At 51.0% G+C, this 15,980-nt stretch overlaps 1 protein-coding gene across 1 annotated transcript in view; it reads right to left on the bottom strand.

Moving 5' to 3' along the window:
* The window catches only part of nolo (ADAMTS-like no long nerve cord), a 266,805-nt gene extending 252,636 nt beyond the window's left edge, over nt 1–14,169 (bottom strand). The window contains exon 1 of the mRNA XM_025299459.1: nt 13,421–14,169. Coding sequence (XP_025155244.1) covers nt 13,421–13,444 — 24 coding nt within the window. The 5' untranslated portion in view covers nt 13,445–14,169. The remainder of the gene's footprint in view (nt 1–13,420) is intronic.
* Between the last annotated feature and the right edge of the window lie 1,811 nt (nt 14,170–15,980).

Here is a 15,980-nt window from a genome sequence, read left to right on the forward strand (position 1 = left end):
TTTCTTTGAATGGTAGTGCGAAGTGTAACGACCTCGTTGCGTCTTATAAATGCCGCTGACCTGATCATCGAATATACACGATGTTCTCCAGAGTGACAGCCTCTTTACCTTTGGAAACTTTAGAACTGATAGAAATATGTAACAGGGACAAGCACCTGCCTGGAGAGAAAGAAGCTGATTCAATCGTGTAGTCTCCGAGCTCGAGATATTTTTCATATCTCCGCGCCGATTCTATCTTGCCCGTAATAACTGGCAACGGAAAGAAATCACAGAACCTATCGAAGAACAATCTATCTGTTCATCTCATCTTTATTTGTTAGCGCTCATCCTCTTGGACATTACGTTGAATGTTTCTTGCCGATAGTGCGATTATTATTATATTTTTGCATTTGTCGCTCTCTGGTCATTCATGTGAAAGTATTATTATCCTGTGTAAAAATACTCCCGTAATACGTCCGTAAAGAAAAGTATATAATTAATACGGCGATAATATCAGGCGTAATAATCAACTCGTCGCGATTGAAATATAACGTATAATCCAGTCGGATATTTGGCATATCTACGATACTGAAAATTACCATTTCGCTCCTTCAAGTATATCGCTTCTAACGGAAATAGCGCGTGCATTGACTCGGCGAAAAACCGTTTCGCCCCATGACGCGTGATGTGAACGTAATCGATATCTAATCTCGTCATCCTCGTTACGAATCGCGTGAGATGGAATTCCCAATTTCGATGGTACCGAAATCGATCGTCCACAAAAGATAGCGCAAAGAGCCATGGGGAGAGGGAGGGGAGGGGGAGAGAGAGAGAGAGAGAGAGAGAAAGGGAGAGAGAGACACGTACCGTTTGTACTCGCATTTGTGCTCGAAAAATTTCAAAATCGTACACGTGTAATACGACTCTGCGCGGAGTTCCATTTGAATCTGGTGAAAATTATTCGAAATATATAGGAACAATAACAAGAAATTTTTGCAGCAAATTTACGTTTTATCGGTTTTTATTCTCACTTACGAGTGATAAAAATTAATTTTTGTAACAAAATTATTTCACAGATAAATATGTTTGTTTTATCGAACATCTATAGCATATTGTTTCACTGCGATGTATATTATATCGCGATGTGATTCCATTATATTCCGCAATCTCTCCGATGATTGCGCGACCTCGAATCCTTTCAAAATCTTGCCCGACAGCTCGCACAATTTTTTTTGGACACGCAAGAAGCTTACCGCGATCTACTGTCCACGAGCGAAATTCCCCCGGAGAGTGAGTGACCTCAGCGAAATGCGCGGAACGAAGAATGCGACCGAACGAGCATCGATCGCATTACAAGAAGCTCGTAAGAGGTAATTCGTCTCGCCGGCTACCCCAGTCGATACCTCGTCGTCCGACATTTGCGCGAGTAATTGCTTTTCTGGCACGTTCGTACGGCGCGGCGTCGCCGAGTCGGACGGTCTTCTGAATACCGAATATGAGAGAGAATCAGCCGGTACGGTATCCGACGGATGCGCCATGATAAATTTGTAGACACGAGGGGATACCGTGTACCGGCTTCTGTTTGGACCTGTAAATGTAAACGTTATGTGTTACGTGATCGAGATACGGCCAGAGGCGAATCTACACAGGAATCTACACAGGAATCACGACGAAACTTAAACTTCAGGCGTCCAACTGCTCCACCCATCCCCCCCCCAGCCCTTCCTAAAATTAATCATTCGTCCTCGGGTGTTCAATATAGCACCGGTGCGATAATTCGGTCGCATCATTGCAGACTAGTGTTCTTCTTTTAGCACGCTCTCTTCATACCGTCATACCGACGCGACTAAACTTACCGAAATCGCAGCCGAGATAATAATCGAGGATACACAATTTCACCCTTGACACATTCGCGTCGCTTGCACGCTGCCGTGTGAAACAATTTGCGTAGCGTGTATTACAAGATTGCGTGTTCGATTACAGATATCAGAAAATGAAATTCAGACTTGGCGCACGCAATTTCCGCGCGAAGAAAAGATTATGTGTGCCAATTAACATGCTGATAACGTGATACTAAAATAACGCGAGCCGAGCAATTCGCCTCGTTATCATCGGTGATCTGGAGATATCGAAAATGTGAAAAACATACATACACGCAAATAGTATGAAATGAACGCCGTTTAAAATGTTAATGTCTTTTTCTACTTCTCGCTGTCCTCTCCGTTCTCTCCGTTCTACTTTTAGTACATTAACTATTATATCGTTCAATAACACGCATATTAAAGTGAGATTAAAAAGAGATATATCATTTATCTTACTGTGTTGTTCATTTTCGGACGGATGAGGCAGGTAATTTCTGCCGCTCATTAAAATAGGAGCCGGCGATCGTTTCACGCGAGATTACAAGTGACTTCCACAAACGAAGCCTTTTCTCATCGACACACTTCGCCCGTCGTCCCCAAATATTTGGCATCGCATTGGCGGCGGTGACGACGGTGGCGGCTGCGACAACAGCGACGGCGGTTACATATATTGTGTATTGTAGAAATCGGAGAAAGCCGCCGTGTGTTTCCCCGTGTATTTCCATATTTTTAAAGCGTACTTTATTTACGACTTCGCGTGTCCGGGAGGCGGAATGATCCGCGGAGGCGGCGCGCGCTATCTATGCCTTACAATTTTTACGTGCATGCCAGGTGCCAAATTATCGTCGGCGGTGGAAAGCCTGCTGGGAAACTGGAAATAGAGTACTTCGAATCCCCGGCGGTATCGGTCCATTACCGCCCCGGGATGATGAAAGGCGCCAGCCACGACTATTATCCCGAGCCGACAACTGGACGTACGCGCGCGCTTCGGTCCGGCAGTCTTCAATTTCTCAAACGTCTTGCCGGTATCGATCTAACCGGGAGAATTCGTAAAACAGAGCGGTCGCTGCCCCCCATCGTCCTCGTCATTAATGTCGCGTTCCTGTAATTTGTCGTTTCGACAGGCCGCGCCGTCCAATCCCCGGTCGCATTAACGTCGTTACGCTTCGGCCGATAAACGTCTGTTTATCCATTATTGGCATTACGGGTGAGCGAGCGCGAGCGCGAGAGAAAGGAGAGAGAGAGAGAGAGAGAGAGAGAGAGAGAGAGAGAGAGAGAGCCAATCTCGCTAACGGATGAAAAACAGGCCGGGTTCCGCGTTCTCGGTGTGCTCGATGAGGTAGCAGTGAAAACGAGGAACGATCTAAAAATTAAACGGGACCGTTGCGACGCGCTCCCGCGGCGCATTCTCGCCGCGTGTACCTCAGTAATATCGGGATCGATCGGCGATGAAGAGAGGGAGTGGGAGAGGGAGAGGGAGAGGGAGGGGAGGGGGAGGGGGGAGAGGGAGAAGGAGAGCGCGCACTTAGAGAGAGAGAGAGAGAGAGAGAGAGAGAGAGAGAGAGAGAGAGAGAGAGAGAGAGAGAGAGAGAGAGAGAGAGAGAGAGAGAGAGAGAGAGAGAGAAAGAGAGAGAGAGAGAGAGAGAGAGAGAGTATCCATAAAACGCGAGACTAACGTCGCCATCAAAGCAAGTGCCGTTTTTACACTCGTCACAGCGTGCGCCCGCATTTACATATCCATATTTGCGGGAGCAAGCGTAGCGTCCAATGCACGACGCGGCGATCGAAATATTACGCTCGCTTGCTCGACAACGCTGAAGAATTTACGAGGAGCGGATGGCACTTGACGGCCCCCGAACGGCGTTCTGAAGACGGCGGCGACGAGACGACGTCGCCACCTCTCGCGACCGATCCACGGGTATACGCGCGGCCGTAATCCTCGAGTTCCCCGGGTCGTCCTGACCGGCAACAGCAGCACGCGCGCACCGGCTATCGGCCGATTGGGAAACGGCCGAAGCGGGAGAATTCGTAAAAAGCCGGGAGAGCGGTCGTTACCGAGATAAGCGCGGGTGCTTCCACTCTTAAACGTCCTCCCGCGCGCGTGGTCACGCCGGCTCCGCCATAATCCTTTTAGGCGGGCCACAGCCCTTGGGTTCTTAAAACATTTCCTGTACAGCGCGCGGCTTAACGGCTTACTACTCCCGGGCAATCTGTAAAGTGCCTCGCGAGCGAACAAGCGAGTGAGCGAGCGAACGAGTGCCGGAACGGAGCTCCTCTTTTAACCCATTAACGGGCGACTCGATGCCGCGCGATCGTAAGAGAGTAAGAGACTGATCAGCCGAAATAGCCGGTCTCTCCACCGCCTGCCTCTCGTGGACAACGCTGATAATGAGCGCATCTTTTATCGCAAATGTGCCCGAGCCTCGTCCGATATAACCACGATTCGTACCAGAACGTCGCTATGCACGGGACATTTCGGGGTATTCAGAGATATTCCGTGGATGGGACGAGGTCGGAGGGTGAGAAGCGGGAGAGAGAGAGAGAGAGAGCCAGAGAAGCAGGATCTGTCGATAGGTTCGTTGCTGCGATGTCTTCGGGGGATAGCCGGGCCGGTAACGATGGGACTTCATACAAGGCTGTAAACGTTACCGTTAGAAGACCGGCGCGGCCGTATATTCGGAAAGTGGTTCTTTCGTGTGTCTTTTGCGTTTTGTTTCCAACGAAGGGAATGAAATTCTCGAAATCCCACTTGGGCTCGATATTCGAATTCGGGATTGCACGAATTACGCGTGACAACGGGAGTTTATTCGCGTGTGAAACTCGACGTCCCCGTCGACAAATTTATCCGTTTTTTTTAAATTGAGGCGGATTATTCTCGTTAGAGCCGATTTTATGTCGACAGAAAAAATATATCTCGGAAAATTATCGCGCTGCCAGCACGTAAACGCTGAGCAGCCCCCCCTGTGTGGCCGTGGTTTGCCTTACCGGTTAACTTGAATTTAGATTATCGTTGGGTCAGATGAGATTGGATGCTTTTATAAATCGCGATTGTCGGGCGAGATTTAGCCGAGCAACAGACACTCGGCTGCTCGGCCACAGCAGCGGGAAAATATATACGTGATGGCTCTTTGCCATTACGGGTCTAGACATCCAGATTTCAATTATTTCCGCGTTATCGAGATCGTCTAGCGCATAGCGCCAACGACCGCGAAGTAATTATCCACGAAAATTATGTCGGACTTACGTGATGATTTAATCAAAAGATTCGATCGGCCGAGGGGATGCAGCGGCTGCCGAATGCGGCGATAACGCGCCGCATTCGGGATCAAACGCGCGCAAGAGGAGAGAATGGCGGCGCGCCCGGTAATCCGGCGAGACTCTAGGAAATTCTCGCAGCCATTAGCCGAACTCTCGTACCGGTCACTCGTACAGATATCCATACAATGTTTCCGTACGCTTGTAAGTGAGCCAAGACCGCGGAGCATACAGTACGGCTCGCTCAGATTTCCCACGGGCCAGCCGAGCATGCTGTCTTCCAAGGGCCAAGTTAGATCGTAGGCTGTCGTACCATCGTAACCGGACTGTAGTAGCGGCATTACGCAGCGCCTGTAATTGCGACCACGACGGGAAGATCCGGCGAGACAGATCGCTAACATCGCGAAATAATTCGTCCGCGGCAACGATCGAGGATTGGGTCGATACGAGTACCGTTGGAGCTAAGGAGCTGGTTGGTGCAAAAAACGCTGAAAAACGCTGAGAAGTTACTTTAAGTCTCAACGTGTGTCGATGTACACGTTATTTGCGAGTCACTTGTTATTGTTGATTCTCCGCGGACACTTGCGAGAACACGTGACGGAGAGGTGACGCGGACATCGTCTTCAAGACGATGAAGCGGACGACGTTGCAATAGGGTCGATTGATTTAGTCGAGTTTATAGCGACGAGTCGAGTTTAGTAAAGTCTTAGCAGTAGCCTGCAAATGCGCATTATTCACTAACTGACGACTAGAGTCGCAGCGCGGCGGTGTCGTCCGCCAACTAGGTCACTCACACCTCGCGTACAACGGCAATTTGCCGCTCGTTAGCGAGTGGACACGGTGAGACACACCGAAGTCGCTCGATAGAGAGACGTCATCGTCGACATCGTTGTTCCGTCGTCCAGCGGTGACCTTTGGACAGGGAGATGGGAGCCTCCTCGCTGAAAGTCGCGAATGCGTTCATCGCCCGACCGATCGACCGATCGACCGATCGACCGATGCCTGGGCAAAACTACGAGAACACGGCCAGCTACACGCCGCAACAAGCTGTCTCAAAATCTAGAAATCGGCACGTAGCGCTTAACCGTCGCCGTCGCCGCGCGACGCGCAAACTTCCTCGAGCACGTTCGCAGTTTTCCCTTTTTATCGCATTCGCCGCAACTGTCCGCGTATTCCGCCGTTCGTTGCACGCGCTCGCGGGAATATTAAAGTTCGGTACGCCGCAGACGATGCGTACGGCAGTTTTCGCTTCGTTAACCGCATTGCCGTCGCCGTCGCCCCCGCGGCCGCTGCATTCGAGTGGTCAAACTCTATTTATTTCGTTAGACGGAAATTATTGTTCGTCGTGAACGACATCCCGCGAGATGAGACGACCAGGAGATACTTCGCGCGTCGCAACATCCGCGCACTCGTCGAGAGAGAGAGAGAGAGAGAGAGAGAGAGAGAGAGAGACGCGCTGCGTCGCGAGATGAAAATTTTGCTCGTCGTCGCCATCGTCGTCATTGTCGACATGCGTCGAGCACGTCGAGCATGTCGAGCGTGTTCGTTCACTCGCGCTTTCATACACCACGGGGAGATTAATTAAGGAAAAGCTCATCCTGCGAACCGACGCGTCGCCGAGACTCGTCTACTTTATCCCTTTTAAGCGAACGGCACTGTCACCGCTGACGGGCATCGATTATTTCCGAGCTAGTAAGTGACAAGGTTACGGCCAATTAAGCTTTAATTATCTGCGCGCGCGGATTGTGAATTTCTTCGTTAGAATTTTCATTAGGGACTACATTAGCGATGCCGATACGCGGAAAGTCAAAAGTCGTCGATTGCGAACGCGGTGGCGCGACGCAGCGCGGCGCGGCGGATCGTTAAAATATGCAAGCGTGAGCACGTATACACACTCGCACGCGTGCGCGCAAAGCCAAGCGTAGGTGTTAATTCCAGGCAGATTGAAACGTGCGTATCGTTAATGCGTCCGCATTAGAATCGTTCTCCCAGAATACACGGGATAGCCGCCGTCTGCGCCCATCTGCCTGCGCTCTCATCCCGGACGCGCGCGGACTTACGTATGAATTCGAACAGCAACGCTAAGTAAGAGAGCGCGAGCGAGACAAAAATACATAAAAATACGAGGCCATTAGTCCGCCATTAGGAGTAGAACGCGACGTGACACCGTAATACCTTAATGCCCGCGCTCGCGCTCGCGGGAATAGCGCGACCGCGTTTCGTTAGACGTGAACGTTATAAATTCGCTCTCGGGACGTTCGCGCGGCAATTGTTCGGCCCGTAAAAATCCGTATTTGGACACGGCTCGCCGCGCCGAAATGTCCGTCAAACGTCCACGTCGCTTGTTCGAGCGAAATCATATCTCGCGTGCCGCGTTTCATTATTTTAATGAGCATATCGTTAGCCTCTGACCTTAAATATGTGAAACGCACGCGTGTGTACGAGCGCTCGCATGCACACAATTCACAGCGCGCCTACGCCCACGTCGTTCCGCGTTAAAAATATTAATAATCGCGCGAGGGAGGTGTGAGGGAGAGAGAACAACGCGGCGGTGTCAGGTGGACGAGCGCGAGCCCCGCGGATGAGAGGGGCGCTCTCGTGCTGCAGGCAGTCCGTGCAACGCAAGAGCTCGCAAAGAGAGCCGGAAAGTTCGGCAAGATGTCACCCGTTCGCCTTTCGTCTTTCGGTGCAAAGTCGACCGTGAGAGAGAGAGAGAGAGAGAGAGAGAGAGAGAGAGAGAGAGAGAGAGAGAGAGAGAGAGAGAGAGAGAGAGAGAGAGAGAGGCAAAAAGGAAAACGAAATAATAACGTCCCGCAGATCGTGCGGGCGCTGTTGAGGTGGAGGGGGGTCAATTACACGATCGGTTAGCGCGCGAGATAAATTCTCGACGGCGGCGGATAAAGCGACGTCATAACGAAGTGTTAAGAAATACCTCCTCGCGCGCGCCGGCTTCTAATAACCACATCCTCAGAGCGTTTCGTTTCGGCCGCACATACACATCGGCACACACACATCGGCGACCGTTTACCACACACCTTGGATCTCAATCTCAATCACGCGACGCGCAGACGCGGTTAACGATACCCGAGCACTTTGTAACACGACACGGGGCCCTATATCGTGCCAAAGTATTTATCTTGAAAGCGCCCGCACGCTTGACCGCCGCTAATATCCCGCTAATCCACTTTGCACAATCTTCCCTCGTACATAATTCCAGGCACTCCGCCCATAGATCATAAACACTTCCGTGCGGCTTGCACGACGCGTCCCCCGCGCCGTTTGCGGTCCCGTACCGGGGGGGGGCCGTTTTAAACGGGTGCCATTATAATCGACCTTCGCGCAGCACGCTCCCATCAGGAGCGAGGAGGCGAGAGGAACGCTTTTCCCGAAGCGCGTGTCGTTGGCGTTTCGCGTGCGCGACGCAAACGAGCAGGGGCGTATTCAAATAACCCCGTGTTCAAGTAATCGCACGGCCGATCGCGACCGAGTCCGTCACGAGGCTGATGCGACACGCGGAAAATTTCGGCAGAAATGCCTCGCGACCTCTCCCACTGGTGAGAGGAGAACAGGTCCGGGGCAGGTCGAGTACTTTTAGATTAGGTCAAATTAAATTCGCACTTGCTCGCGCGCTCTTATCCACCGTTTCTGCTGTAGTCTGCCGTAAATAGCGTTACGAGCGTTGCATTCGTTACAGCGATGCACAACGAAGCGCTCTCTGAAGGATCTAGTGGTGGACCCTTGTGCAGCACCATGTAACGGGGACTTGTTTTATTTTTCTCCTTAATCGCGGACAGAAAGTCAACAACTCGCTTGTATTACGAATGGGAGCATTTTTTCTCCCGAGATCGCGATTATCCTTGTAAACTGGATGAAAATTTGTTTACGCGCACGGGGAGTTTTTCAAAAAGCGAGGAAGCCACCAGGAAGGAATGGAGGAGTTAGGAATGTATGAGAGTGAGTGTGGAGGAAATTCTTCTTGGGGACACAGAGACGGTGAATGAGGGTGGAGCATCACCTAAAGTTTTCGCGTATTTTCCAGTGGCGAAGAGAGGAAGAAGGGAGGAGGAGTCCTCTGTACATCCTTAAGAGGTATGTATCTCTCACTTATTAGAATACATTTTGCATCGTAGGTAAGCCAGGAAATATATCGCTTTTAGTTTCCGAGACATATCCCAGGATAAATCGATAAGAAGCGAAAGTATTCTCGCTTGAGCGTTTGTTTTTGCAAAGTAGCCTTTTTACTCGCGGCGAGCACTCGTTGGCGCATTTTCTCCCTGTCTCCGTGACGCGTCCGTCCGCCCCTAGTGCTCTTCCACGCGGTAAAACACCCATGTTTTCTTTTCAGCCGTGCTCGCGCGCGCGTCCCCGTCAAAGAGATGTAATCTTCCAAATGCATAAAGTTCGCGGCATCGGCGCGCTATTGTGCAACTTTATGGAAATACTACATTCCTTTGCGGGTCTGTAAGGAAGACCTTTGGCGCGAGAGAGAGAGAGAGAGAGAGAGAGAGAGAGAGAGAGAGAGAGAGAGAGAGAGAGAGAGAGAGACAGGCCGGGCGTTTGGTTCGTAATTTCTGTTAGACTAATTCTTACGTTCCGCGTTGAATTTTATTCGAGATACCTCGCGTCACGAAGACTGCTCGAACGGTCGTGCGATACTACATCGTTAGAATTTATGTGTCTATTTCTCTCTTTTCCTCTCTCTTTATCTCTCTGCGTAGAAAGTTGCAAAAGAGAATATCGCAAGCAGGTTATGATGCAAGCAGTCACGATGTCAACCTTGGAAAAATCCGTGCTATCGCGTTGACAGTTCTCTAATAAAAATCAAACGAACAGACAGACGTATAATATAATATATATATATATATATATATATATACACGGATGACCATTCCGCGGAAGAAGACGCAAATACATTATTTTAAACGCGTCTGAGGAATGTATGCGCAAATGTACGCATTGCTTAACTTGTTACATTCGCCGCCCTTTCCACCATACACACCGGCACACATATAGTGTATACCGACCGTCTGCCTCGGAATCGCGAATTCTAGAACTAACAGGAGTTTCCACGTGCGGAAATATTAAAGTTCTAAGCCTGCGCTGGCGGCGTAGTTCGCTAATTGCGCGATGTGTACTCCGGCGCCTTGGAAATTACTATTATTAAAAATCATATTCCATCGAAACAAGCCACCATTCTGGCCACAGTGCCGCGTGAAGCACCTTCGCCGTATGAGAGACGGAGAGAGAGAGAGAGAGAGAGAGAGAGAGAGAGAGAAATCTACCGTGAAAAAATAGCCGTCGAGGAAAAGAGGACCCGACGCGATAAAATGTTCAAGAATATCGGAATCATTGTATGGCTCTGTCGAGATGAAAGTCTGACGTATCGCAGCCGGCTTAAGTCGGCTGGCAATTCACCACGGGGAGGAAACCCTTAATATAGTTCATTGAAAGGCATAATGCGCTACTAAAAGCGCTCTCGTCCCTTCCCGTTCTCTACTTCTTCAGGTATATACCTCGTCGGGTAAATACAATATACCCTAATAATCATTGTTCGCGTTTGTTGCATTTGGCGCCGCTCTTTCTCCTTCTCTTCTTCTTCTTCTCTCTCTCTCTCTCTGTCTCTCTCTCTCTCTCTCTCTCTTCTCCATCTCTCTCAATGCTTCTACTATTTATGAATATTTGGCCCGTACCGACTGCACCGCGGCATTTTTCGCGTAGCGCTCAATCTTTCGTAGGTTCTTCGCAGGTATTCAGCCGGAGAGGCGAGCTGAAACACGGACGGAGATATGAACCGCGACGAGTGAGCAAGGTTCGACAATGGGGGGCGGGGGAGGAGGCGGAGATGACGACAGAGCAATGCCTTAGGGTTGTCCGCGTGAAATCGGCAGGCAATAAGGCATATACTCGAGACATCGTGTCGAGAGAAGTCGCTCGATCGCTCCTCTGACCCTTTCCGTCTGTCCCTTAACGCCCTCCCGCCGGCGCTGTTTCTTTTCCGCAGGAGAGTGAGAAAATCCGACGACAGAAGAAACAAAGATCCTCACATTGTACAGATTCTCGCTCCGCTTCCTTGCTTCGGCGGTTTACACTGGCGTCTCGGAATAGGGTGGAAAATTTTGTACGAGACAGGAAGATCCCCGTAAAGATACAGCGGACGCGGGAAAAATATTCAGGAACTACACAACGTTCGTGAACTTCTTCAAGAGCGAGCGAGCGAGCGAGCGGCGAGCTCGCTTCTTCTTCCGCCGCGCAGTGAGAACGACGCGTAATCGTAAAAGGAAAAAGAAGAAGAAAAAAAAGGGGAAACTTTGCTCCTTGCTATCGAATCTCTTTCGTTTAGACGGAGCAACTCTTTCCTCGTTTGCGCAGCAACGTTTCGAATATCGTCGAAAGCTCGACGGTCGCTCTCCGTGCGTGCGTAATATGTAGCACACACGCTGTTTCGCAAACAATTTACCGCGCATTCAAACCGCGGCCGCGGTAAAATGTTTATATCGCGACGCCGCGAAGTAAACGGAGACGCTGATAATTAACAATAATTCGAGTTCTCTCTCGCATCGGGCGCAACATCCGTGCAGGGAACAGCGCGTGTCTCGTCGAAAAACTCGTCGTAAAATTGCGGCACAAAAGCTGACTCGAAAGCATTTGGCAAGTTTCGTGAATGAATTCGCGTGCCAACAATGGATGCGCCCAGCAGCCCCGATAAATTCTGCGCTCCGAACGCCAAAAATACGGCCGGCTGTACGGCCGTTGCTCTCCTTACTTTAGTTCTGCGCTCCCCAGAGTTCTTTCGAGACCGCCGCTGAAGGAGCGCGGAAACTCCTCGTTTGTATTGTACGCAGCGTAGTTTGCTCGTAAGTTTCGACCAAGTTTCCGCTATATCAAGCGGAGATGTCCCGAAATTCGTAAAACACGACGGCGAGTAAGCTGTCTTTGGTCGTATAAAGGATTACCGTCGCTGATAGCGACGCATTCGACAGATTCGATTAGAACGCGCGACAACAGCTCCCCGCTGGACAACCCTATTTCTCTACCTGACACGATCACTTTCTCACTGATTTTCTCCATCGGAAATATTTATATTTCGCGCTAGTTTCGTCTATAATTCAAAGATACCGCTGTGCATTGTGCAAACACGCGAGATCGACAATAATGAATTCGACTCGAGCGAATAAAATATATCTCCACACCACGAGAGAGTTTAACCAGAAATATCCGCGATAGACGGTAGATTACGATTCACGCGTACTGCACGCGCGTTCGTCGATGAAACTGCAGCAGAGGGATGACCTTTGTAAAGACGTTGTAAAGATTCCTCCCTCTGTGTGTCTCCCTCTCTCTCTCTCTCTCTCCCTCTCTCTCTCTCTCTCTCTCTCTCTCTCTCTCTCTCTCTCTCTCTCTCTCTCTCACCTACCGTTCGTTCGTTAAATCCGCTAAATGCTAACGCAAGCCATTCCGTCCGCGAGTGGTCGAGGAGGGGCGATTTTTGGCACGGCGATCGTTATCTCAATTAAGCGCAATTGCGTTTTTTGAAATTCGCGCTCTTCCCTCCCCTCCCCCCTCGCCACCGTGTTAATCTCGGAACGCAATCACGTAAATGGCTGGACCCGTATCGGGAGAGCGCGATGGTATCTTAAGAACATACTGCAAACGAAGCAAAATTAGCCGCAGCCGGCGTGTAGCTCTATATCCCGGTGCGCACCGAAAAGCCTGGAAACCGACATTGGTCTGCTCGCGTGCACCGACTGACCTCGTTCCCCTTCACAACCCCTGCTACGGGAGCCGCGGGAGGTAAAGAGGGAGCGGCAGGGAGAGAGCGAGTCACGTGGCCACGTCGTTAATTTCGCCGTTCTTGGACCGTAGAGGACGACGACGTCGTCGGTGCACACGGCCGAAGGACGTCCCTAAATCCCCCAGAGACCGCAGATTCAAAAGTTCAGCCACTCAAAGGGAAATGAGAAAGATGCAGCCATGTCCGTCATTGGCAGATTAAAGCGACGCTGGTGGCCTTTGATCTTCCTCGCGAAACAAGCAAGAGTTGTGAAGACCGTAAAATGTGCCCGGTCCCGGTCCCGGTTCCGGTCCCGGTCCCGGTCCATTCGACCTCTTCCCGTTAACTCCCCGGGTGACAACGATCCTCGGGTCGGGTCCCTGAGGACCCTGAGGGACGAGAGAAAGCAGCGAAAAAATGAAAGGGCAGACCGCTGAAAAGAGAATTCTTCTTCTCGCCTTTGGCCGGCGCGCTTGACGTGACCGCTAATCGCCGTAATAATCGCCATCGCGCGCCGCTTATTCCGTGTGAAAGAAGAAACTTTGCTACTCACGAAGATGAAGTACGATTTCTTCATGATCCTCGTCGTCCGTAACCTTGGCCAGACGGGCCACTCGTCTCGACGATGAATATCCCCTCGCTCCTTCTCGCTCTTCTAGCTGACTGACGCGCGCAGCTCCCTGTCCGGTCCGCCGCGAGGCTCTTGTCAGAGATCGTCGAGTTCCCACCACGTGCAACTTACACCCCCCGACCAAAGACGCATCGGAGGAACTTGTCGGACACCTACCAGCGAGGCAGATCACAGAGGGGACTCCCAGACGTCTCAGTCTCACTCGCGTGCTCCGCGATAATTCACCCTCCTTCCCGCCGCGGCATACACATAACAACTGTCGCGAGACACGTGTCGCGAGGTTGGAGGGGGGTTGGAAGGCAGCTCTCTCACGACTCTCTCGGACGACGGGCGCGACGAAATACGAGATCGGCAGGATCGGTCGTCCACGTCGTTCTCATGGTCGTTTACGAACCACGAGACACTTCACCGAGGTTGTGCCTCGATCGTAGAGAGCGTAGTGAACGTGGTTCGCGCGGAGCGCGATCACCCCCCGACTCAGAAAAGCCTACCGCGCGATCGTAGCTTTCGCCGCGGGGGAGAGGAGTCGCTGCTCGACCAGGTCGACCTGTCGTCGACTACGCACGTGTGCCTCCGCGTTCACAGGCGACGTCGTCGGGCCGAGGTGCGCGACGCGAGTGTCGGCCTTAACGTCTCGAAACTCGAAAGCGCTCGACGCTGGCGTCCGTGCGGCGCTCGGCGAAGTGGGGGATGCGGTGGGGAAACGACCATCTACCCCTTCCACGCTCGCGCCCGCTCACTCCTCCCCCCCCCCTCCGCGTCCGCCGCCCTTACACCCACGCAACCCTCGCCGAGAGAACGCGGCGCTCGACTCCCACGGCCTGCCACCGCATCCCGCCGCGCTCGCCCCTGTGCACCCATCGACCCCGCGCGGCCCACCCACTTCACGTCGGGGCGAGAGTGGAATAAAGTGCCGCCCGGAGGGATAGTAGGGCCGCGCGACGCGAGAGAGGCACGGTACGAGAGTTATGCTGGAAGAACGATGTGGACGAAGGGGTGTAGGACGGTGACGTCGGCGGGAGAGGAGGCGAGGCATAATCCCGCCAAGTTGCAACGATCAAACAAACGTCGAATTCGTTTTACGCTTAGTCACTTTGACTAGTCCGATTCGTGTTTCCCTTTTTTTTTTCCTTCTCTCCCGACCAGAAGGAAGCAGAAGGAAGGGAGGATAAGGTAATCGCTGAGAGAAGAGAAGAGGCAATCGCGCGTATGGAGTTGACGGAGATACGAAACGACGTTTCCCCGGCTGTGAAGTTTTGTATTCCCGCTTCGCGCGGCAATCGCGGCAGGACTCTAGGACCATCCGTCACTCGGCGCGTAATTCGCTTTACGTCCGCTATAGCTTGCAAACCGGCCTCTTCTTTCATGGCCTCGTTACCTAGCCAACCATCCGGAAGCGAGGCTGACAACATTTCGCGGTTTCACACAGTTCGATTTTGGGCTTTTACATCGCGCATGCCGGACTGCCGGGTAAAGGTGAAAAATATGAAACATCCATTTTGTATTGCCGACTGTCCCGCAGTGGAAATTAGACGTTTAATGTTTAATGTTTAAACATTAAACACGTCTGTGTTTAAAATGTCGTGTGCGTCCGAGCGACGTGGCCGCAGATAACCGCGACTGACCGTTGTGTCGAGAATTTCGTCTAATTTGATTTTTATATACTCCGTGATATGAAAAATCATCTATTCTCGTTGTCGCGTCCCCTCCCTCCCCCATCTTGAGCCCACGTCGAAATATACGTAGACTGTTCCCCGGCGCGAGGTCACGAGCTACATTCGAGCGAGTTTTACGCGAGTATCCATATCTGTGTACAAAGGTCAGCTTCGCTGTTATTACCGTATGCTGATGACATTATCAAACGACACCGGTACAAATAACGAGCAGCTTTAAAGGCACACTTCTTGTGCTTCTCGCGCCGTATTATATATTTCGTTTCACGCGGGTCCTCGGATGCTTTATAATTAATTACAACCTTTTCTGCCGGTCTGTCGCTCTCTCATCACAGTGAGACTTCAAAGAGTCGCAATATATCCTAAGTTCGCCTCACATAACAATGTCGTTGCGCGCGCACGAACGCGTTATGAATATCATGCTCTTCTAATACGCGCAACGGCTGGGATGTGAAAATTGGGAATATTGCGACGTCGGGAAGCTCGCGTTGCGAGCTTGCGAAATCACCTTGCGGTCAGCGCGGTTGAACCTCAAAGTCCACTTTATGTACGGGTGTACATTTCAAGACTGGCTGAGTATAGGAGAGTTAACTTATTTCGCGGCTTGTTTTCGGCGGCTACATACATCCCACGATGAAAATCTCCCGCCGTATATATATATATATATATATATATATATATATATATATATATATATATATATATAATTCATCCTTATTTAACAAAATCGAGGATTCTAGAGGAAGGAAGGTAACGACGCGAGAGCGACAATTTTGCAAAGTTGGTTCTATAAGATACATAAAGATCGA

Source organism: Harpegnathos saltator, unplaced genomic scaffold, assembly GCF_003227715.2.
Source record: "Harpegnathos saltator strain DR-91 unplaced genomic scaffold, Hsal_v8.6 scaffold28, whole genome shotgun sequence".
NCBI classification, from domain to species: Eukaryota; Metazoa; Arthropoda; class Insecta; order Hymenoptera; family Formicidae; genus Harpegnathos; species Harpegnathos saltator.